The sequence below is a fragment of the Zea mays genome, chromosome 5, assembly GCF_902167145.1.
Source record: "Zea mays cultivar B73 chromosome 5, Zm-B73-REFERENCE-NAM-5.0, whole genome shotgun sequence".
In the NCBI taxonomy this organism is placed as follows: domain Eukaryota; kingdom Viridiplantae; phylum Streptophyta; class Magnoliopsida; order Poales; family Poaceae; genus Zea; species Zea mays.
This window is the reverse complement of record NC_050100.1, coordinates 222,905,859-222,928,960: the sequence shown is the minus strand read 5'-3', so window position 1 is coordinate 222,928,960 and position 23,102 is coordinate 222,905,859. Positions and strand designations below refer to the sequence as shown.

The 23,102-nt window shown below is 45.1% G+C and overlaps 4 protein-coding genes across 6 annotated transcripts; 2 read left to right on the top strand and 2 right to left on the bottom strand.

Annotated features, from left to right (window-relative positions):
- Positions 1-5,916: 5,916 nt before the first annotated feature.
- LOC100502250 (uncharacterized) lies at positions 5,917-13,612 on the top strand. 2 transcript variants are annotated; one of them, NM_001363238.1, is made up of 17 exons: positions 6,061-6,540; positions 6,632-6,841; positions 6,936-7,102; positions 7,202-7,379; positions 7,462-7,514; positions 7,800-7,943; positions 8,090-8,194; positions 8,613-8,738; positions 8,833-9,030; positions 9,341-9,447; positions 9,649-9,811; positions 10,478-10,543; positions 10,694-10,787; positions 10,927-11,039; positions 11,224-11,294; positions 12,441-12,645; positions 12,756-13,612. In NM_001363238.1, the coding sequence occupies exons 1-17, from the start codon at positions 6,144-6,146 to the stop codon at positions 13,239-13,241; spliced, it is 2,883 nt and encodes a 960-aa protein (NP_001350167.1). In that variant the 5' UTR covers positions 6,061-6,143; the 3' UTR covers positions 13,242-13,612. The 2 variants fall into 2 exon arrangements, with proteins under 2 accessions (XP_008644226.1, NP_001350167.1); XM_008646004.4 differs by lacking the exon at positions 10,478-10,543 and having other exon boundaries at positions 5,917-6,540.
- Positions 13,613-13,950: 338 nt separating this feature from the next.
- LOC100277099 (uncharacterized) lies at positions 13,951-15,769 on the top strand. Its single transcript, NM_001150760.1, is given in 4 exon segments — positions 13,951-14,171; positions 14,891-15,002; positions 15,089-15,139; positions 15,316-15,769. Coding segments are annotated over 4 exon segments (369 nt in total). The 5' UTR covers positions 13,951-14,031; the 3' UTR covers positions 15,382-15,769.
- Positions 15,770-15,974: 205 nt separating this feature from the next.
- LOC100284272 (uncharacterized) lies at positions 15,975-19,230 on the bottom strand. 2 transcript variants are annotated; one of them, NR_182047.1, is made up of 6 exons: positions 18,860-19,230; positions 18,587-18,766; positions 17,270-17,351; positions 17,084-17,191; positions 16,752-17,009; positions 15,975-16,519 (listed from the first exon to the last, which is right to left on the bottom strand). NR_182047.1 is itself a non-coding variant. In NM_001157167.2 (6 exons), exons 1-6 carry the CDS (start codon positions 19,121-19,123, stop codon positions 16,323-16,325), a joined length of 990 nt encoding a protein of 329 aa, NP_001150639.1. In that variant the 5' UTR covers positions 19,124-19,230; the 3' UTR covers positions 15,975-16,322. The 2 variants fall into 2 exon arrangements, 1 of the variants encoding a protein (NP_001150639.1); NM_001157167.2 differs by having other exon boundaries at positions 16,752-16,910.
- Positions 19,231-21,193: 1,963 nt separating this feature from the next.
- On the bottom strand, positions 21,194-22,521 carry LOC100280395 (uncharacterized). Its single transcript, NM_001153318.1, has one exon. It carries the CDS (start codon positions 21,999-22,001, stop codon positions 21,369-21,371), a length of 633 nt encoding a protein of 210 aa, NP_001146790.1. The 5' UTR covers positions 22,002-22,521; the 3' UTR covers positions 21,194-21,368.
- Between the last annotated feature and the right edge of the window lie 581 nt (positions 22,522-23,102).

The following is a 23,102-nucleotide window of genomic DNA, read 5'->3' as shown; positions in this document are numbered from 1 at the left end:
CTAGCTTGTATCTACGTGTTGCTGCTGTACACACATGCACAACGACGACGCATCAGAACCCCTGACTTCACGACACGATCGACGCAACGGATGAGTGACGCGACAGGTGTCAGGTGATCGATTCGCATCGGGAGGCGATCGTAGTGGCATGCAGTCTATCTCCAATTCTCCACGCACGCACAGCTACTACCTGCCTTTTCGCCAAATAGTCCCGCGCGCGATCTCATGCATGCACATTTTAGGGCTCGTTTAACCAGGCTTCTGGACGTAGTGGCTCTAGTTCCGCGTCTTCCCATTTGTGGAATGATCATGAACGTTGACATCTAGAGACATCGATAAGCGCGGGGCTAGTATAGGTAGGAGTAGACCGTGTTGACCAATTTAAGATGGTGGATGACACTAGAGAACATGGTGGTCGAGGGGTCCAGGACAAGTGGCGACATGCATCGAGACCATGAAGGGAAGGGAGCTTGTCGCATACGCTACTAGAGATGGCAATGGGTCTCGATTCCCAATTCTCCACGGAGTATTCCTCCGTTAGGGAATATATGGAAGTTTATTCCCTCACGGATATGTAAACAATATATATATATAAATGAAAATTCACGTTCGAAATGGGATTGATGTGGGTTTTTACCGCACAGTGCAAAAATTCCGTTTGTGCCAACGCAGCACGTACCTCGGCGCCATAGCCTATGACGCCGAGCTGTGTTACCTCGGCGCCATAGGCTACGGCGCCGACTAAAGGGTCCAAAAATGACATTAAAATTTTCTAGGGTCCAAACGTGAATTTTTTTCGAATGAAGGACCAAAATGCAAAAAATTCGGCCTCGGCGAAGGGGCAATCCTTACAAAGGTGAGCCGCTGTCTCCGGAGACACATTACAAAGCGGACAATTTTGGTTGCAAGGCCAACCCCGTTTTTGCAGATTGTCTGAAGTTAATATTTTGTTATGCAACAATGTCCAAGCAAAGAAACGACATTTTGGTTCAGTTTTGGCTTTCGAAATGGGATTGATGTGGGTTTTACGGAAGTTCGTTGTGAACTGAATTTTGTAGGCGCTACTTGAACTGTATTCACGATTTTAGACACATTTTGGCCAGGTTCTAAGATTGTGTCTCAAAACTGTTCGTGCTTGAAACTTCTACGATCGGTGATTTATCATATTCGTACGTCATGAGATTTTTAGCGCTTTGTGATCGCTCGAGGATCGAATCGAACCTGGATCTTGCTCCGAGGCCGCTGGAAGAGGCCATACATGGATGCCGTCGAATGGGTGGATCCGGTTCATAGCTAGGGGTGCCACGAATGCATTCACCAAGTCAAGTCATATAGAATGCTCGTTCTCGATCGCCTTGTTGCACACACTGCCAGGTGCTCAGCTGAGGGCAGAAAAAGCAACGGCTGAACCGAAACCATGGAAAGAATTCGGACTCGGGGGTGCTGGTGCAGGGGACTTGATTTGATTTGGCGAGGTCGTCAGCCATTGTTCCGTCGTCGCTGTCACGTAGCGCGGATCACTCCCTCGACGTGGACTTGTGCCCAGGTTTTGTGCAGTGGCAGCCCCGACGGAACGGACGTGACGTGATTACCTTCCGTTCGGGTGCCGCCAGCTGTACGCGCGCAGACGTCCCCTGTAACACTGACCTGGCATCGCCCCCTGAATCCGACGTGCCACTAGCACAAGCTGACAAGGCGTCAGCCGTTGCGGTTTCGTAGTCAGGACTCAGGAATACGTACGTACGTGTGCGCGTGTACTGGATCGGTGGAACAGACAAGATGCAGGACTCTCTCTCTCTACTAGAGTCGTCTCGTCTGTACACTGTAACAGTGCTCTGCAGCTAACCAAAATAAAGCAGTTGGTGTTAGCTGCAGCTAACCAAAATACACGGCTAGCTAGCTAGCTAGCTCATCATCATTCATTGCCAAATACCACTAGCGACTGTTTCCATCAGTTAGTTAGGGCCATTAGGTATTTGGAACAAGGGAGAGGAGAAACAAAATGAGAATACAAAACATGGGATCACGTTGCCTGCATGTGCGGCAAAGACTTCGACTCCTCCGCCCGGTCCTACCAAGACCAACTGCTAAGATTAATTAAAGAAATCAATCAGATCGAGTGGGAACCCTGGCCTTTACATAACGTAATATACATGGTTCTTTTAATTAGTAGCTTTGTTGGATACAGAAAAAGAAACAGAAAAAAAAACAGAGTTCAGTAATGAACTGCAAGGCTGACCGCTCCGATCCTTGGCAACATTCCAAGCACTACTGATGCTACACAAAAAATACAACTGTTATTCACCAAATAAATCCTTACAATAAGTCTCTCTCTCTCTCTCTAGCTTAGTTCTCTACAATACCTTAGAAGCATACTTGCTTGTGATGTCTCTGTTCCAACAAACGCGACCGTCTCTGAATATGTGAGCACTTGCATATGAAACTGTTCCCAGGTTCTTTTCAGGCTGGCTACATCAGAGATCCTCTTTATCGAACACTATATATATATATACCTTTTTTTAATGGGCATCGACTAGGAGATGTGAATGAATGAAAGTATGTATAAAGAGAGAAAAAAGAGAGACAGAGAGAAAAAAAAGACAAGATGGTTTGGGACAGGAGAACAGAGAAGGGAGAGAGCGTCGGTCATGTCCCATGTGGAGTAGTATATTCTAATGCGAACAGTGCAAAGCTGTAAACTGTGGGAGAGTACCTAATGCACTGTGAGTGACCGAGCCTGCAGCTAGCCAAGCCAGCGTCGGCCACCGACACGGTGACTCCCCCACCAGCTGGCGGCTAGCTGCAAGTCTTCATGCCATGTTCACTCCTCCTAAAAAACTAGTAAAATAATTTTAAGTCTGTCTTTAAATTTAAACAATTTTAACGTCGCCATTAGAAAACTGTGTAGATAATATACATGCCCTTTATGGAACAGATCGATACGTTTTGAAATTATATTCCATCGTACTAAGTCTGACGATATGTATTTGATTTATTATGTTCGTTTATATTGAACGCGACTCTTTTTTTTATAAAAAATTGTGTTTTTTCATGCACGTACGGGCGGAGCTCGTATTTGGCGCGTTTGCCTCGCTCGGAATTTCCACCATGCATGGCTGCAGAGATGTCTCGAGTGTTTGGTTTGAGTAATCATACCATTCAAATTAAGGTGGTGCATCGTGGGTTCATCTCTCAGATTTGGTGGGATGACTTCATTCCTTATATTAGTACTAACTAACTAACTATGATGAATGAGATGGTGATGGATCAACTCATTCTATTTCACAAACCAAACAAAAATAATGAGGAGTGAGAAGACGATGGACTATTTCATTCCTCAAACCAAACACCTCAGTCATGGTCCCGGTCAAACCACCCCGCCCAACCACATTAGCAGCGGATTTGTATATTTAGTTTTGTATGCTTTGCTGCTGCCGGATCTTCAAACAGAAGTTGAGTAAAAACGAATAGATAGAGAGGACCACGACGTGGTTCCTAATACGTACGCGAGCGAGTGCCTGACAAATATGAGCATATATACCAGCTAGCTGCTAAATACATATACATGCATACATAACAAGTCAAGGATCGATCGAGCTACTGACAAGACGCGACGACTTGATCCGAGTCCGAGCTATCAATCTTCTGAAACGAAATGACGTTCAAATCAGAAACTCAACACTTGCTGCGCGTGCATGCGCGGCCGACCGAAGATCGATCTCTCACCTGCTAATAATAATGCTCCATTTAGCGCTAGTGGTATATGCGTGCATGTGGACTGGAGAACTATTCTATTCCCTCGTTCGTTAAAAAAACAAAAAAAAAACAGCTCCGTGCTGCCGATCTGAATCTCAAAGCCAATGTAGTATGCATGTGGCTAGTCACTAGTAGTACTGAGAGCTAGTAGCATGATGCCGGGCGGGCGCAACTCAAAAAAGGAGACAAAAAATGATGCGGAGAATTCGTCGGGTCATCGAGCACACGTCGTCTATCTACCATAAATCCATAATATGTTGGTTGCTGGTGGATATGATGGGAGAGAGAGAGGTGGGCTGGCTTCCAGGACGACAGTGCATCCCATGTGAGATGTTCTTCTTCCTCAGAATCAGATCAGGCCCATCATGCGCCTGCTGCCCCCCTCCTAGTCTTCCCCACCCCACCCGTCCACGGTCCACTCACCAGACACAAGCAACGCCTCCTTCATTTCCTAAGCTAGATCAAGCCAGCGCGAAACGTTACCAGCAATGCAAATGTTCCAACGACCATAGTACGGTTACCATACAAGTTCATGAAATGGCCGGTCAGGCACATGGATCAGTGTGCGTCCGCCGCATTTGCTAACTGTGTGACTACTCTATATATGAGCAGCCAGGTAAGCGTCTGATCAGGAAACTGCACCAGAGAATGGCCAGTGAAATCAGTTCAAATTCTATATAGTAAACACACGCTTTTACTTCCAATTCTAGAGAAGAGAAATTCAAATTCAGGTCGGCATTTCCTTGAGAGAATCAGTTCACCATTCTCAAGAACCTGTTGAGATAACTTTGAAATGAACTATATATGCTAACTGCCCTGAATTTGTTGTGTACTGTATTTTCTTTTGGAAGCTGTAGATAGGTCAAGGTTTCCTCACACTTTGTGTAGTTATTAAGAAATGGCCCACTTGTTCAAAATTGCAGTATAAATCATTTCATTGGTTTCTAACAAAAAAAAGGTATCTGTATCTACAAAATTATATATTCCCTGATAATCAGGCACTATATACTACATAGAAATTTTACCTAGTTATTACCGGACCAATACTGACCCTCTTTATATATACTGACCCTCTTTACAAAATTATTCCCTGTTCGGCAGTCTGTGAAGCTAGCAGTAGCAGCTGTTTTTCTATGGTAGTTTTGTGAGAGGTATCCCACCATAGCTGCAGCAACAGCGTTCAAAACCTAAACCCAATTGGGCCTAGAAGAATAGTGTATAATCATCTCAATAACATTCGAATAGTTGTGTTCCCTCCGAGAGCCTCCAAGGCTCAAATAATGCTAGGACAGCATCTCATCCGTTCGTCGCCGTAGAGTTAACACGCTTAACAATGCGTGCAGTCAAACAGTAGAAGGCCCTTTTCAATTTGGCGACTGAAAAAAAAGTCTGTATGGTTGGTTGATCTGAAGTTTTGAACAATGTTCAGATGGCTCATGCTGTTTATTCAACCGCCGTCCGAGGACTGTTCGCTCCCGTAGTCGATGCTGTTGTCTAATTGTCTTATTGCGTTACAAAGATTTAATCATACGGTATTGATTCTGAATAGTTTGTTTGACTTTTTGTGCACTCAAGTGTTGATTTTGGTATTATTTTTTAATACTATTAGCCTTAAATAATGGTATTTTGCCACAACTGAATTGTGTAGAAAGACACTTATATCAATTATTGTATATTGTAATATCGAGATGCTATAGACTTTTATATCGAGTTGTATGGATCTGATGCTTCTAGAGCAGGAACTGATGTGTAGCATCTTGGCCTAATTCTTTTCTACCCTTGAAAGCATGTCCTGCTACGCAAGAGAGACAGAGAGTTGATGCGTGTAAAGAGAAAGTCCTAACTCAAAAAAAAAACGCTATTGGCAAGACTGTCAGCATGTTGATTCGTATGTCTTCTTTACGATGCTACGATACATACGGACGTACCTTTTGCTGACTGTAATCTTCCCTGCAACGGAGCTGTTTCGCGTTCTGTCAGAGTCAGACAGACGCGTCGATCTGATTTTCTGCTCGGTCCGTTTTCGTATCCCATCACTGACGGCAAGGAGCAGGCCCATTCGATATCTCCTTGCTGATGGGCTCCACAAGGCAGCGGAGAGGCCGTATCGGCCCAATCAATCCACTGGGCCTTTCAGGGCGAAGCGGTTATCCCCAAGCGATTCGCGAATTGTCGGCCTGCCGTTGGTGGACTGCTGGACGCGGACGCGACGGCGAGGTGACCCGATGACGTGCGCAGCGTAGCAGCAGCCAACAGTGGACTCCCCGACGCCCTGCCCGGCTGTCCCGTCTCGACCACCAGCACCAGTTCAGCCCATCCACCGCCACCACCTCAGACGCTCCTAGTCACCACTCGCTGTCCTCGGCTTCTCCTAAAAGCTCGACGCGATGGCGACGCTGGTGCGGCCGCCCGCGCTGCACGTCCGCGCCGTGAGCGGCGGCGGGAACAAGGACAGGGTGGCGCCGCAGCGGCCTTGGTGGGGCGGGAACAAGCCCATCTCACCGCGCCAGTCGGGCGGGAGCGGGGCGCGAGGAGGCGCGGGCGGCGGCGGCGTCGCGCTGGACCAGGTGCTAGGTGTGCTCCGCCGCGACGGCGAATTCGTCCAGGCCGCCGTCGGCGCCCCGCTCCGCGACGTCTTCTGGCTCCGCTTCCTTGAGAAGAAGCAGCGGAAGCAGCAGCAGCCGAGACCTAAGCACAAGCCTTTCCGGCAGCAGCAGGAAGAGGAGGAGGTGGTAGTGGTGGACGAGTCGCCCCCGGCCTTCCCGCCCCCCTCGTACCCGTCAGGTTCCTCACCTGCTACGACAGCGCATCTCAATTCGACCCCATTGCGCGCGCATCCTCTTGCTGATGGCCACATTTATCCGGGTTTTGGTAGGGTTGTCGTGCGTGGAGCTAATGGCGGCCGACTTCCAGGCCCTCAAGGTGTACGCCGGTAGCGCGCGGCACTCTCTCGCGCGCCGATTCCTCGGTAGCAATAGCAAGGGAAAGTCTGAACAGCAACCTAAACCCAAACCCCAGGAGCAGCAGAAAGAGCAGCAACATATACTTCAGGCCCCAGCCTTCCCTCCGCCCTCCTACCCACCAGGTTTGTAGCTAGCACGATGCAGCACGAGCTCTAGATTTGGAATAAATTAATCTACGTCAGTCACATTATTGGTAATGTTATCTTGTTATGGTAGGATTATCCTGTATGGAGTTGATGATGGCTGACCTTGAAGCCCTGAAACTGTACATCAACTACTATTCGGCCATCCTGACTACGCCGCTCCCCCAGCATTATGATCCTGACCTCCTTGCCCAGTACTTCGCCTCACGTCCGCATATCCTTGCCTCTCGCGTCATTCAGGTTAACTATGAGCTCTTCCTTTGCTTTTAGTACTAACCTACACTCTCTTCCAGCTATTCTATCTAATTGGTCCATTTGCTGTCAACCTTTGCTCTGCAGATACTCTTCACATTTCTCTCAGCTGTGGTGAAGATGCGGATTTCAAAAAGAGCTCAGTTAACCACAGATGCTACCTATAGTAGTGGTAACAGCGGCAACGGGTTTGATGATACTCAATATATGGTCGGCCAACTTCTCAAGGAGACATTTCTTAACCTTGGGCCTACTTTTATTAAAGGTTGGGTAGTCATGCTTGGCAAGACAGCATCAAGGCAAGGTGGCGGATTGCCTCATGACATCTGTGTTTTCTATGTATGCAGTTGGACAATCACTTTCTACAAGACCTGATATCATAGGTTCAGAGATTTGTGAGGTTAGGTAAATTTCTCCATGTTCTGCATCTCCGTTGCCTAGGGGTGGTAATGGATCGCGATCCAAATGTTTTTTCATAATTTGTTTGAGCCCTTCAATAATTTTAGCCCAAAAGTGAATAAAAATAGAGCATGATCCTAATCCAATCCGATCCTTAAATTTTATAATGTAAAATTTAGAGCTCATTACCACCCTTACCGTTGTCTCATTAGCATTTGCTTTATAGTTAAGTGGTATTTACATTCTTTTAGTAGAAATTTATTAGTTCAATGCTACTCAATTTTAGGCCCTTGCTGAGTTGCATGAAAGGGTTCCTACTTTCCCAAGAGAGGATGCAATGAAGATCATTGAGGGAGAATTTGGGTGCCCTGTGTCGCATATGTTCAGTTATGTTTCAGATGAGCCTGTAGCATCTGCTTCCTTTGGACAGGTAATATCCTCATGTGCCTCTTTCCTGCCTGTGCTATGCTAGGACAAGTTATTTGGAATTTCTGATGTAGTCTTATTCAATTTTCTGTATCATTATTCTCAGTATGTACTATTGTGCTCAAGGAAGTCTTGTCTTTTTTACTTCAGGTCTACCAGGGGCGCACAGTTGATGGTTCTCTTGTTGCAATAAAGGTTCAGCGGCCAGACCTTCTACCTTCTGTACTGAGAGACATCTATATTCTACGCCTTGGGGTATGCATATTTTCATCTAACATATAAACTGTTTCTCTTCACTCATCCAGTCATTTTTGTTGTGCTTATGACAATCTTTGCATACTTTCTCATCATCTGCCCATGATCATTTTCCTGGGTTTTGGTGCTTTTATTTACTGTCCCTTAATGTGCTACCTGTGATTTTATTGTTTGCATGGTACTGTTCATGGGGTTTGTTTGTAACAGCAAAATGCATGGTCCTATTTCCAATATGGATAGCCTTTTTCTCACCTTAACAAATGATACACTTAGCTTCCTTGTTCATGAACTTGCTTTAGCTGTAACTTAGTATAATTGTGACTGTAGCATCAGTGCATCACAGCATTTTTTTATCACTTTAGTCTCATTCTTGTGATGCATTTTTATTCAGTTGTTTACCTCATACAATTTATTTCAGCTTGCTTTCATACGGAAGATAGCCAAGCGAAGAAGTAACATTTCTCTTTATGGTGATGAGTTGGGTAGAGGTTTCGTCGGCGAGTTGGACTACAATATTGAAGCTGCTAATGCTACCAAATTTATGGTGATTTTTTTTCTTGTCTCTTAATCTGTGCTTTTGGTAACTTATACGTTCCTGTTAGGTTTGGTATTTTAGCTAATAATTTCCATTCTTGCAGGAGGTTCATTCCAGATATCCTTTCATGCTAGTTCCTAAGGTTCTTAAACAACTTACTCGAAAGAGGGTTTTAACAATGGAGTGGGTGGCTGGTGAGAACCCCAAGGATTTGCTTTCTTTGTCTAAAGGAGTTTCTGAAAAATTTACTCAAGCTTCAGATAATCAGAAGTTGGAAGCAAAATCTCGCCTTCTTGACCTGGTATTTACTAATGATTTGAATAAATTGTTATCAGCCGGCCAGTATTTTCCTCTTGGAAAATTTTGGATTTGAAGTTGTTTTATAGGAAAGAGCTTATCTATCAATTTCACATCATAACTTATTTAGTTGTGTATCATTTAACATTTATTTCAGAATCACAGCACTTTAAAACATCTATCTATTGAATCTTGAGGGGTATTTTTTCCTGTTATGATGATGTAGCATAAACTCACAATGACTAGTACATTTCCCAAGCTCAATTTAAACTTGCTATCCAATATGTTTTAACATTTTCTTAATTACTCATAAGGTCAATAAAGGTGTAGAGGCATCGCTAGTGCAGCTTCTTGAGACAGGCTTGTTGCATGCTGATCCTCATCCTGGTAACTTGCGTTATACTCCTGAAGGCCGTGTTGGGTAAGCTCTACTCCAAATAAATTCTAAACATGATTTTACATGCTCTATAGTCTATACTTCCATAGTTGCCTTTTGTGTTTCCCTAATTCAGATTTCATGTGATATGAGATACCCCTTTTGTGGATTTATATTTTATAATTATGAAGCTTTTGTAATAAAATACTTCTGAAACTATTGACAACATATTCCTAAATACATCAGGTTTCTAGATTTTGGTTTGCTGTGCATGATGGAGAGGAAACATCAGCGTGCTATGCTTGCAAGCATAGTGCACATAGTAAATGGTGATTGGGCTTCCGTCGTTTATGATTTGACTGAAATGGATGTAGTTCCACCAAAAACCAATCTACGTCGTGTGACAATGGTAATTCAGCAAACTGCAGCTGTGTCGCGTATGTTTTATGTTTTCAGTTCAGTTCCTCGGAATTGCCACTTATATAGTCCGTTGTTGATGTCTGGCTGAAATGAAATGATTGAACATCAGACAGTCACTAAATGAAATGAGCAGCAGAAGAAAAACTAGTCAATTAGAGACAACTCCATTTGTTTTATTGCAATTCATGTAGAAACTATGTCTAAGTGACTTGTGGGCCAGGGACCCTCATACCTCACAACCAGTGGCATGTGCTATATTTGTTGAACATGGGCAATGGAAGATAGGATTTATACTAAAATATTTTCGCGTTGTTTGATATTGAATTATTGATGTCTATCTCGCATTTTGTGGTCTGGTCATTGTTCAGTAGATTATATATAATATGATGACCTGATATTCCATATTAATGTGATCTGGTCATTGTTCAGTAGATTATTTGTATACAGTATACAAATATTATATTAATGCATTCGTGGGTTGAAGGCTTGAAGCAGCCTCTCCGCATTTGCGAGGGGAAGGCTTGCCTCGGTTTATCCCTTCCCTAGACCCCATTTACGTGGGAGCCTCCATTACTGGGTCTGCCCTTATGCAAATATTAATGCATATGCTAGTCATTTTCTCAATGAGTGTATTTTTGTGTCTTCCATGTATTAGGATTTAGAGGATGCATTAGGCGAGGTAACCTTTGAAGATGGCATTCCAGAAATCAAGTTTAGTAAGGCGGGTACTTCACTCTATTATAGGTTCAATTCAGTGCAGTGGTGGCTTGATATCTTCGTACCTATATTTTATTTCAAAAGAAGCACCGTACCTAATGCAGTTCTTTTCACATTGCTTTTGCCCTTGTTTATTGCTGCATATACCTTTTAGGTGCTTGGAAAAATTTGGTCTGTGGCATTTAAATATCACTTCCGTATGCCACCTTACTACACACTTGTTCTCCGGTCACTTGCCTCTTTGGAAGGTTAGCTTGTTCAGTTGAAGTTGAGATACCAAACTAATTCAATACATATGCATAGAGGCTTATTTCTTTTCAAAGATGCATATCTTGATGCCAACTATTTTTGAGGGATATATTATTTTGTTTCCTTTCTTACTGATAGGACTAGCCGTGGCAGCAGATGGGACTTTCAAAACATTTCAAGCAGCATACCCATATGTTGTTCGGAAGCTTCTGTCCGAAAATTCACTTGAAACAAGAAGACTCTTGAATCAGGTAACATTCATTTATCTCATTTAGTATGTCTGCAGAACTATTGGTGTAGTACTAGGGCCAGTATCGGGGCCTTGTTGGCTTCAACATCAAAGGTTGGGCCATATAACCATGTTATGCTGTATTGCTGTTCTCCTTGCAAAATGCATTTATGTGATAACTAACACCAATCAGTTTTCTTACACAGGCAATTTTTAACAAAAGGAAAGAGTTCCAATGGCAGAAGATTGACGCGTTTCTAAAATTGGCTTCAGCAAGGTTTGTGTCATGGCTCTTATCTTTATTTTATAAATTGGTTTGGTTTGTTAAAAATATGTTGGTTCTTTCAATTGCCTCTTAAATTATTAGTTAGTGATAGTGATATCTTCTGGTTAGTAAAGTATTTCCTCGGTCAAAAATACTTACCACATTTGGCTTTGCACTGCCTTTGATGTATATTTTTTACCACCAATTTCTTCTAGAATATATTCTTAATAGTCTACCCATTTTCAAACTAAATAGTTTAAAAGGTAGGGGAGCATAAACTCTTGTTTTTTTTAGGTAAGGAAAATAGGTAGAACAAAATGCTTGGAAGATGTTATATGCTTAGTTTTGTTGAATTGAAGGATGATATGCATGTGCCAACTGCTAACCGTACTTGGCAAGCAAACAGACAGTTCTTTGTAATACTTACATGCCCACTCATGGGAGGAGGACCCAGTATGGCGATGTATGGCGCTTGCCATACCTTGATTCTTCCATGAGCAATCCTAGAAAATCGCTGACCGGCTGCTCTCCTCCGATGTCCGCCATAGCATGCGGAATGAAGCAAGTATCTGGAGCTGGGCCAGCATGGGCTTCTATACGCTAAGTACTTAATGGGCTTCCAAAGGCTGAATCATGTAAGCTAGATGAGGAGTCGAGCCGAACTATGCTGCGCGCGGAGATTTGCCGACGTGCAGCCAGGGGCCAGAGCCCAAGGGGCAAGGGCAAGCACGAGCAGAAGTCATCCATCATGCTAGCAGAGCTGCAGCTGTTAGCACCAGCACCTAAATGCTCTAGGATAGCAAGTAACACATGCAATTGACTCGAGTAGCAAATAGCCACATGGTGTGAAGTTCCAGTTCATTTTTGTAGTTGCTACTTATATTTCACTAGTTGGTAAATTCAGGAGGCTCGGTGATTTAGTGAAAGTTATTGAGTAATGATGGATCCAAACGGAAAGAGCAATGTCAATACACAAATGAGAGACATGTATTGCAATTTGCAATGCTCTATCCACTATTTTACTTCATTGCCGCATTTGATTCTACCTGTCTCGATTCTTACTTTGTCATACACAGTTTCAACTTCGCCATACGTTAATTTGGTTCTGTCCTCCGCCACTGTGCCCACTGCCCACTTATGTTATTTTCATGTTTGAAGGACCAACTTCAAGTATAACAGTGAAGTTTTGCCAGAGCCTGACATGAAGTCCATGAATGTGGCTAGCCTTGTGGAGATCAGTGATGCATATTCACTTGACCGTGCTATAGCTACACCAGAGAGAGCATTGCATACTGCAAACCTGTGTGTGAGGCTTTTATTATCTAAGGAGAGCATTGTGATTAGGAGACTTATTATGACAGCGGTATGTATCACATCTTATCTGCACACTTCTTTACTTGTGTTGTAGCAACGGCCCACCTGACCGACATTTGAGATTGACGTAGTTAGCTCACTCCGAATCCTATTGTGCAGAATGCAAAATCTCTTGCCCGTGATCTGATCTCCAGAGATGCTTTGATGTTCCGGGTGCTCCTTAGTAAGGTTATTGCGGATGTTGTCTACCAATGGATGTTGAGTGCCACAGGCTTGAAACGAGTTATGGAGACCAAGATCCAGACGCCCATGACCACAGGAAAGAACGAGGGACATCTGGTGCTGGCTGAAGAACCATCGACCCTGATGGTACTCCAGGCGGCAGTAAAAGACCGAAGGATTCAGCTCATGTTCACCAAGTTTGTGAGGGAGTTGAGAGAGGAGCCCGTCTTGATGATTAGGGTGAGCTGGAACGTGTTCCTCATCTCGGTCTCATCTGCCGCTGTAGGCCTGCACCGTTTCTTGGTGTTCTTCTTGAAGGAGGATGGTGCCAGGTTCTTGGATGACAAGGTCAAGAAAATGAAGATTTGGCTGATGGAGTTCTCGAAGCGGACGGCTAATCTGGAGATTCAAGGAATTCTGTGAATGTTGGTGGCTTTTGGTTGAAGGATTTAATAGCTGCTTCGCACTCTGGTTTTTGGAGTTACTTTCTGCATCGAGTGAATCCAGTTCCTGTTTACGCTGGCTGTCTGAGCTTGCTTGGCTGCTGGTGTTCCCAGAGATTTATAAAAACAGGGTTTTCCTCCGTCATTCCGCCGCAGCTAGTATATAATAGATGGTTCTTGGTTGTTCATGTACTGTGTAGCTGTATATAATAGAAACATTGCAGGATCAGTGAGTAATTCTGTGGCCGAGTAAAGTGCAGTGGTGGAAGGCATGTGTTACCTACTGGATATAAATATGATGATGTGAATGTTCAGTTGAAAAACTTGGGTGACATGAACTGATGAACTATAGCTGATGCCTCCACTTTAGAAATTTAGCTGTTTTAGTTTGTCTAAAATCAAACCTTTCTTTGACAAGTAACTTGCATAAACTCGGGCGAAATCGTTTGGGTAGATCATAGATGTTTGTAAATTTGTCCGATTATTAACATGAACAGTGGTAGCCGGTGTAATCATTTCCCACCACAAAAGGTCAGTGCGAAATGGGCTGTAAGGCTGGATCCGACGACACATTGGACCCTTTATGTCAAGTCATGGGCCCGTCGTACTGGGAACCCACGGCCCACGATGGGGCAATTGCTTCGTGTCCATTGCGTCTCTCTTCTCGACGGAGCTCGAGTCGGGTCTGAGAGGTGGACGGAGTTTCGGATTCGGAGGTGATCTGACCTGTGAGGGGCTGAGGAGGAGGAGGAGGAGGAGGAGGAGGAGGGATGGGGCGGCGGCAGAAGCGGCAGGCTTTGATGGCGGCATTCGCGTTGGCGCTGCTCATGGGCACCGCCGTCTACTTCCGCATCTGGGCCCGCCAGTCCAGCGACCCCTACTTCACCGCTGACGACCGCGAGGAGCTCCGGTTCGCACCCCAATTCCTCTCCGCCTTCGTTCTTTTGCACCCGCCTACGATTTATAATCTCCTGTATCTTATTGAGTTATCAACAGATTTTTTTTTTTTTGGGAAGGAACCAAACCATGCTTGCTCTTACTTCTGATCGCACTATGAATGGATTTAAGTGTTTGTTCTAATGTCTGAATCAGGTTAATCATTTGTCTGAATTATTCACCATGTTAGAATTAGAACCGGTCCAAAGGGATTAACGAATGTAATCTATAGCACTTCATACCAAGTCATACATACTACCTGTTTGTTAACATAGAAAAAAAAAACTCGACCAGCCCGAGACCCCGAGTACGACCTCCCCAGGGCATTGCGATTGAGGTACGAGACCTCAAGCAGGCCCGTTTAAATTCGCTTTTATGGAGAGTCAAACTAGTACCGAGGTGTTAAAGCTCTTGTAACCACTAGGCTACAGCCCCTTTCCCTTTGTTAACAAAAAAAAAAGAAATTGGACAGGCATAGATTAGTTATTCGTCCCTGTAACCAGGCTGATCTCGTTTCTTTGACATATGGCAACCTCTTTATTATATGGACATTTTCATGGCCGTCATTCACGTCTTGTGCTGTGGAAGAGTCAGAGCAACTACGAGAGATTATCCTTTGCTGATTCATTATGTTACCTTAAGCCTTACCTTTGCTTCTCTTATTATATGTTTTTTTGCCACATCAACCATCAGGAGGCAATTTGAACAAGCAAACCTAGAAGCCATGGATGAATCTGCCGAATGGAGGATGCAATATGACAAAGAAGTAGAGAAAAACAGGCAGTTGCATGATGAGCTTTCAAAGGTATTTCTCACTTACCAGATACTTGTACATGGCTATGCCCCTCAGACACTCCATCCACGGCGCTCATTTGAGAATTCTCTTCACAGGTTAAGGCCTCATTAGCTGGCACAGCCCGGCGTCTTGAGTTGTTGCAGAAGGTATTTTTTTTTCTGGGCGATCAAATTTAATACATACCCTCTACTATATCATGCACTTTCTACCCTGGGCCACCTTTAATTTTTTGCCAGCCCTTCCTCTTCGCTCCTTTTCATTTTTTAATTCCCTCTAGTCCTCTACATGTGTATACCCCGCTTAATCATTCTCATTGCTGCAGGATAACGAGTTGCAGAAGAGGCAGACTGAATCGCTGAGGCAGCAATGCAATTGCACTCTCCATTGAAAGTTATGCAAGATTAAGGACATGGAAGGAGTTTTTCAGCTTCTTTGGCGGATTAGCTATTTTTTTCCAACACCAAGGGAGGAAAACCAGATTGAGTTCTAGGAATGAGAACTGGCATATGAAAATGATTGAGAACATATATAGTGTATAGACCATAGTGTTCGTCCTTTATACCAATGGTGAGCTGCACAGTTCATCCAAAGTGATCGGTGGGAACTTCATTGGTGACAATGCAAAGCGCAGAAGTCAAAACGTAAAAGATGGCGCCATATGGTTATAAGCTCCTAATTTCTGAGTGATTTTGCAGTGGCAGTTTGCATGAGTACCTGACTATCTGTAGATATACATTGTACCCGGGGTGCAAAAAGATGGTGACAAGTTTGAAATCTGGGACCGTGCCAATACTTATTGGCAGGAAACTTAATAATCCATATTGTATTATCGATACTTGCAATTCCTTCCATTGGTAGCATGGGCACTTCCTATTGTGTACAAATATTTCATTTACCAGCATATTAACTTATTAAGAAGGTAAGAAAACTTAATAATTCCTGTGCTAACTCATGTTCAGCAATCAGCAACTCGATCGTTATCCGCACGCCATCGATCACAGGGTCATCAGGCTACAATACACGGCATATCCTCCCCGAGTATCTGTAGACTGCATCAGTACACTGGCATCAGGTACTGACGTGCTGTAGTGGCTCTATCTGCCAGATTTATTATATCATAGCTCACAGAAAAATGTCATCAGCACTTTAAGGATCCAATTGACAAGATAATTTCTCGGGGTAAAAGATCCAATCTAGTACTACAAGATATATATAAAAAAGACATGCGACACCAGTACAACATCCGTGCAGGTTGTCACAGTCTCAGGAATTGCATATGTTTTTGAACTGACTCCTCCGAGAGCAAGAGCGCAAACGCCACAGGTGCAGTCATGGGAGCAGCAGTATCTTGCCGATGTGGGTGCTAGCTTCCATCAACCTATGAGCCTCAGCAGCTTCACATAACGGAAACGTCTTGTAAATCACCGGCTTCACTTTGCCAGCAGCGACAGCAGGCCACACGTTCTTTTCCACCTCACTAACAATCTCTGCCTTATTAGCAAGGCTTCTGTTGCGCAGTCCAGCAGCTGCACACAATCATGGAAAAAAATAAATAAATAAATAAATAAATAAATACCATGTGAAAATTTTAATCAAGTGCAAAAATAGGAGTGGCGTTTAGGAACGTAGAGGTTGGTTGCTATTGCCTATACGCTGACAAAACATAGTGACCAGCAAACTGGCATAAAAATCCCTACTGAGCATCACTGAAATGTAACAGATGATGCCATTGCCTACAGGCTTGTGCAACTAAAATACCTTGTATGGTCAAACGGCGTGCAAGCACAGCTTGCAGGTTCACTTCAGCTGCTATGCCCCCTTGGAAGCCAATGATGAAAAGTCTACCATCAACACCTAAGCTATTCAGGTTGCGCTGGAGATATGATCCTCCAATGTTATCCAGAATCACATCAACACCTGGTAGTGAGTTTCAGATTACAGTCAGGGATGTTGCGCTATTTGATGATAATGCTCGATACATACTAGCTGCCAAAAAAGAGAGCATCGAAGTAGTTCCTACAAAACGAACTATCAGCATCCATATACCAGTCAGTGTAAAAGAACAAAAATAATCAGGTGGGATGTTATACCCTTTCCGTTGGTTTCCTGTTTGATACGTTCAACGAAGTCTTCAGTTCTGTAGTTAATGCATACATCGGCACCCAAAGCTTTGCAGGCTGCTAGTTTTTCTTCACTTCCTACAATAGTACAGAAAATTACTCGGGGCATTACCAGGAACATTTGATTTTATATTATATCCATAACCCCGAACAAACCTGCAGTGACAAAAACCTTAATTCCGAGGTGCTTAGCAATCTGTATAGCGAATGTACCAATTCCACTGGATCCTCCATGGATCTGCAAATTTGAGATACACAATCATCAGGAACTAACGCCGGCAGAGAACACATATTGTGTGCACCTTTTCCTTGTAGTTAAGTAATTGCGAAGAGACTCTGCACTCACAGCCCATTAGATGGCAGGGAAATTTTGGTTCATTTATTTTAGTTAACCCAGTATATACTTTTCCTACTTTCCAGTGTTATTAAAATTACGTTTAAACGTCAAAACTATAATTAGAGGTTGAAACCGCGTTTTGGCGTTCTAAACTATAAAACACAATGTTTCATGCGCTTTAGACCATTAGCTACTCTGGGGCTCAATCTGTTAATTACTTTTGGGTCCAATCCGGCCCAGTCTCCACATGTATACCCTACTCTCCTGCCCTGAAGCTCAATTGCTAGTAGCACACCACTCTACTCTCTATCGTCGCCGCCGCTTGAAGGTGTTGTTGCAAGTCGTCTGGTACACCTTGTGTGCCCTCTCCCTCTGCGACGAGTGTGTCCTCCTTCCATGGCGTGTGTAGCCGATTCTTCACGCCGTGAGCCATCCATGCCGCTCCTCTCCCTTCGCGCTGCCCTCTCTCCACGCCTATGTTTGCTACTCCATCCGTTCACAAATGTTTGTCGCTATGGTATTCATGTCGGTCAAACTTTCTTAAGTTTGACTAGATTTATAGAATATATTATCAACATTTGTATCTTCAAATAATTTTACTACAAAAATATATTCAAAGATCTATCTAATGATACTAATTATGTACCATACATATTAATATTCTGTTATATAAATGTGGTCAAAGTTAAAAAATATTTGACTCCTCGAAAAGTGAGAACAACTAACATTTATGGACGGGAGTAGTAGCTAGTGGCCATCACCCAGCAATCGACTCCTCTCATCCTCTCTGCCTCTATTTTGGTAAGCTACTAACCTTTTTTGTATTTAACTTCATGTTATTGTCTGAAATTATGGTATATTGGTATTTTTCCTATGTTGTTTAAAACTATGTTTAAACGAGTTTAAATGTTTACAAGTCAAAACTTCACCCATGAGCGTTTCAACGTTTTATCGTTTTAATAACTTGCTACTTTCAGTCCGCACTAACAAATACTTATCAGTTATAGAAATTGAATGCATGTTGATTTATGTGTACAAGATTATGGTCAGGAAATGAGAAATCGTAGTGCCACCAATTCCCAAGAGAGGTACTACTAAGAGAGCTGAGAAATACTACTCAAAAGAGCTGTTCTTACAAGGAATGATTCACCGGGGGAGAGGTGACTGGTCATGAATACGGTTGACCAGACGGTGCAGGCCACCTCGGGCAAGCCGGCTGCGTGCGTCAGCGACACCCCCTCGGGTATCGGCAGCAGCTGCCCCGCCGGCGCCACCACCTTATCCGCGTACCCGCCGCCGCTGAGGAGCGCGCAAACCTGTGAAGCAAAAGCACGGAACCAACAACCGGAACATCAGCAGCAAACCCCAATCAATCCACCGTAGGTGGCAGGTGGTGGACTCAGTTTCACCTTATCGCCCACGGCCCAGCGGGAGGGGACGTTGGGGCCGAGCGCGAGGATGGTGCCGGAGCACTCGAGCCCCGGGTAAGGGGACGCGCCGGCAGGCGGCGGGTACCGGCCCATCCGCTGCACGGTGTCCGCGCGATTGACGCCCGCGGCGGCGACCTCGAGGAGCACCTCTCCTTCGCCTAGCGCGGGATGGTCCTCCACCTCCCGCGCCTCCAGCACCTCCGGCCCGCCGGCGCACGTGATCACCACGGCCCTCATTCTCATCCCTCGCTTGCCCTTGCCCGCTCCGCCTGCCTTGCTTGCCCCACCCTATATTTGCTCTCAATCCTAGTGGATTGAATGAGATTTAATAGATTAAGAACTCTAGTACTACTTGTAAGAACTCCGTCAGAACTCTGGTATTAGTTGATGGTGGGTATATTTGTTATAATTTATTAGGCTATTTTTAATGGTGGTTTCATGCATATTTAATAGTGCGCTACATCAAATTTTTTATGACATGGCATGGCATTTAAAATGATTAAGTTTCATATGATGAAATTAGTTTTATGAGATAAAACCATGTCAACTCATTTTAGGGCTTGTTCGGTTAGCTCTTAATACATGTGGATTGAGTATGATTGGATGGGTTTAAAACTCAAGTAAGTCAAAGTTCTTCTAAATTTTTTTCAATCTCATCCAATCCATATATAATGGGAATAACCGAACAAGGCCTTGAAGGTCTTATAAAACCATGTGAAAACTTAATTGAGAGCGATTTATTTCATATTCACATAATATACTAATTTCTATTAGTCATTAAGTTGTGATATTTAATTAGTATGTTAGCTTATAAAATAATGGCGTGAAATATTTTATTGAGAGACATTGTTTCATTTATAGTTTTATAATACTTATGACGATGTGACAGCGTTAGAAAGAGTGCTATGAAACTTATATTATGAATAGTCTTATAATTTGTGGTAGAGGGGTTCGGGCGACCCCGCCAATACAAACATTTTAATTTTTTTGACCGACCTGACCAATTAACAAAAAAAACCATGGTATGACTTATTATTTTTTTGTTGCCAAAACTTGAAACCTCTCATAAAATCAGAAAATTTAGATCGTGGGTTGTTGAAGGCAATACTTTATTGATGTTTGGTTAATATATTTTTCAAGGTAAATGGATACGTTTTTGTTAGATACAGTAGCTCCTAACAGGCAGTAAGCATTGAGGGAAAAAATAGTTAATTTCTCCCTCAATCTAGAGGGCGTAAACACAGTAGTTCGTTGCGGTGCTGTGTGACTGAGGGGTAATCTAACAGTAACAGTGCAGCATACAGGGTGCTAATAGCTTGTCTGCTCATGTAATCAAGAATGTCGTCTCTTGAGATTGACAAATTGCTGGCTTTTGTTCAGCGACGCCATATGTAATTTTTGCATTGGTGTCCGACTGTCTGTTGATGAAAAGCACGTGCGCATGCTTTTGTTTTTACTAATTGACCTGTTTCTTTTCAACTTATGGCGGTCAATCGTCAGGTGTACTGGTTAAGACAGTGCAGCACCATTTGGTGGCAATCATAATGTTAGAACCTTAGACTGATTCATCAAATGAGTTATTTGTCTGCCAGTTTTCAGTCATCTACTCCCACCATTTCAAATTAGAAGAAGCTAGACATAGTGTATATTTAAGTGTACAGTAAAAGCTGTGTATATTTAGGGCCCCTTTGGCAGGGCTCTGGCTTCTCCAAAAACGGCTTTGGCTCTAGCTCACGAGGTGAAACCACTTCTTTAGATGAGCCAAAGCCATTCTGAAAAATCATTTGGCAAAACGGCTTATAGGTTGTTTTTCAGAAAGACCCTTGTATAGTTTATCTCTCCTGTACGTGGCTAGGGATTGAGGGCAGGACCAAAAAATAATAGTTTGGACTGGTGGGAGGTCTATTGTGCAAAAATGACGTGAGCTGAAGCCGGGTGAGCCACTTTTTTTGGCTCATGCCCTCTAGTTCATTTTGGAAAAACACTTCACTGGTGAAGCCATTTGAAAAAAAGGTGTTTGGCACAACTTTTACATGAGCCAGAGCCGGAGCTGAAAAATAAGCCCTACCAAAGGGACCCTTAGAAAACCCGGAATGTTAGATGGTGGGAGAGTTTTTTCTTTAGGGCTAGTTTGACAAGCCTATTATTTTTCAAGGGATTTCTATTTTTATCAAGGAAAATCAGTTCATGTTTTTTTTTGAAAATAGAAATCCGGGTTGCCAAACTAGCGTTTATTATTATAAATGGCTTCCTACATATGAATTACCAGTCCATTTCAGATCAGAAAGAAGTAAAGAAGACAGGGCACATCTTCTCATGCAGATTGTGTTGTATGGATCAAACAGATTCACCGCAGGAGCACAAGTACGAGATTGATAGCAAGTCTGTAGACGAGACGCAATGCATGATGCTCTGATCAGAAAAGTTCAGGACCATGATGCATATGCTGTGATTGGATTGGATTGGAGGACTGAGACTGTAAATGTGATCAGCTGGAGAGCTGCACCGAGCAGCACTGGCTGAAGAGCTCCTTGCCGCCGACCTCGGCGTCCTCCTGACTCATCTCGGGCCGGAAGCTCCTCCACGCCGGCACCAGCCCCGGTGCAGCGCCGGTGTCGAAGCTGTGCACCAGCGAGACTGTTCTGAAGCTGTCATCGGCCGACGGCACCTGGTACCCGGCGAGGAAGTAGAGCTGCGTGCCGACGGCGGCCATGGTGAGGTAGAGCCGCTGGGCTGAAGATGGGAGGCTGGCGAGCAGCGACAGGTCGGGCAGGGCGGAGTGGTCCATGATGCTCCAGATGTTGAGCTCGCCGTCGTAGACCTCGACGTGTCCCTTCCAGCAGTTGAGGCAGTCGCCGGAGCTGAACAGCCTGTCGGCCACCGCCACGATCTGGTTCGGGGGCACGTCGAGCTGCCACATCCCCGGGAGGATCTCCCACGTGCCCCTGGCGCAGTGGAACACCTCGGCCGAGCTCCGCTCCAGCGCCGACGACTGCAGCACGGTGGTGGCGACGCTGGCGTCGCTGCTGGCGGCCGTCAGCGTGGTCTCCGCGAAGCCCCCCACGACGTGGAAGCTGCCCTGCCACGTGACGCCGACGCACCTGTAGCGCAGCGTGCTCATGTCGGGGAGCGCCGACCACTGCCCCTTCTCCGCGTCGTACACCTCGGCCGCCGCCGTGCCCCGGGCGCCGGACAGCGAGCACTGCCCGCCGGCCACGCAGATCCGGCCCCGGCACGGCGCGCACGCGAAGTCGAACCGCGGGACCAGGAGCGGCGCGCAGTGGTGCCACTCGCCCCGGCGCGCGTCGTACCGCAGCACGTCCGCCCGCACGGCGACGTCGGTGTCCTGGCACTCGCCGGCCGCGGCGCCACGCTCCCTCCGGCAGAGCCGGCCGCCGATGACGTACACGGACTCGCCCAGCGCCGCCACGGCGAACCCCTTCAGTATGTGGCCGTCGGGGACGCCCGGGAGCGCGCCCACGCGGCGCCACGTGTTGGCGCCAGGCTCGTAGCACTCCAGGCTGTTGGAGCTGCCGAGGGCGAAGCACGCGTATATACTGACGCCGCCGGCGATGGCATTGCCGTTGCTGCTTCCGGTGCTGGAGAAGGACGGCGACGGCGAGGGGGCGACGTCGCAGTACAGGGAGCCCATGGCTCTCTAAACTAACCAGGCACGAGCTGCTTGCTGCTTATGAATTCGACACCGTATCTTATGAGCAAGGAGTCCTGCTGCTCCCATTAGCAAAATCAATCCAGATCACACCCTCCACATCCAACGGTGCTGTGTTAGGGGGGTTTTTGTAAAATGTACAGAGTTGCAAAGAACATTTTATAAAACCCCCTGACGCAGCACCGTTGGATGTGGAAGGTGTGGTCTGGATTGATTTTGCTCATGGGAGCACCAGCGCTCCTTGCGCACAAGATACGGTCTCTATGAATTCTCTTGTAAGTTACACTCGTCGAGTGGTTACCATTGTGAAAGTGTAGCTGGGCCTGGGCTACCCGGGGGAGTTTGCAACGGAGGAGGCAGGTGCCTATTTATACAGGCAGGCTTTGGTTGCGTCCATTGCCACGTGGCGTTCTGGTCGACGGAGCGATCGATGCCAATAGCTTATTGGAAACTCCGGCCGTTCAGTGGAATTTGTCCAGCATCTAGATAGAGCTTGCCTTCTTGCTTGCATGAACAGCGTTGCTGTAGGCATGTCTATTTATAACCAATGCC

Coding starts and splice junctions, on each gene's coding strand:
- LOC100284272 (NM_001157167.2), bottom strand. CDS start 19,123: ATGAGAATGAGGGCCGTGGTGATCACGTGCGCCGGCGGGCCGGAGGTG. Junction 16,911..17,083: donor ACAGGAAACCAACGGAAAGG/GTATAACATCCC, acceptor ACTCACTACCAG/GTGTTGATGTGATTCTGGAT. Junction 16,520..16,751: donor ACGCCGTTTGACCATACAAG/GTATTTTAGTTG, acceptor GATTGTGTGCAG/CTGCTGGACTGCGCAACAGA.
- LOC100280395 (NM_001153318.1), bottom strand. CDS start 22,001: ATGAGCACGCTGCGCTACAGGTGCGTCGGCGTCACGTGGCAGGGCAGC.
- LOC100502250 (NM_001363238.1), top strand. CDS start 6,144: ATGGCGACGCTGGTGCGGCCGCCCGCGCTGCACGTCCGCGCCGTGAGC. Junction 9,448..9,648: donor ACTCCTGAAGGCCGTGTTGG/GTAAGCTCTACT, acceptor TAAATACATCAG/GTTTCTAGATTTTGGTTTGC. Junction 9,812..10,477: donor ATCTACGTCGTGTGACAATG/GTAATTCAGCAA, acceptor TCCATGTATTAG/GATTTAGAGGATGCATTAGG.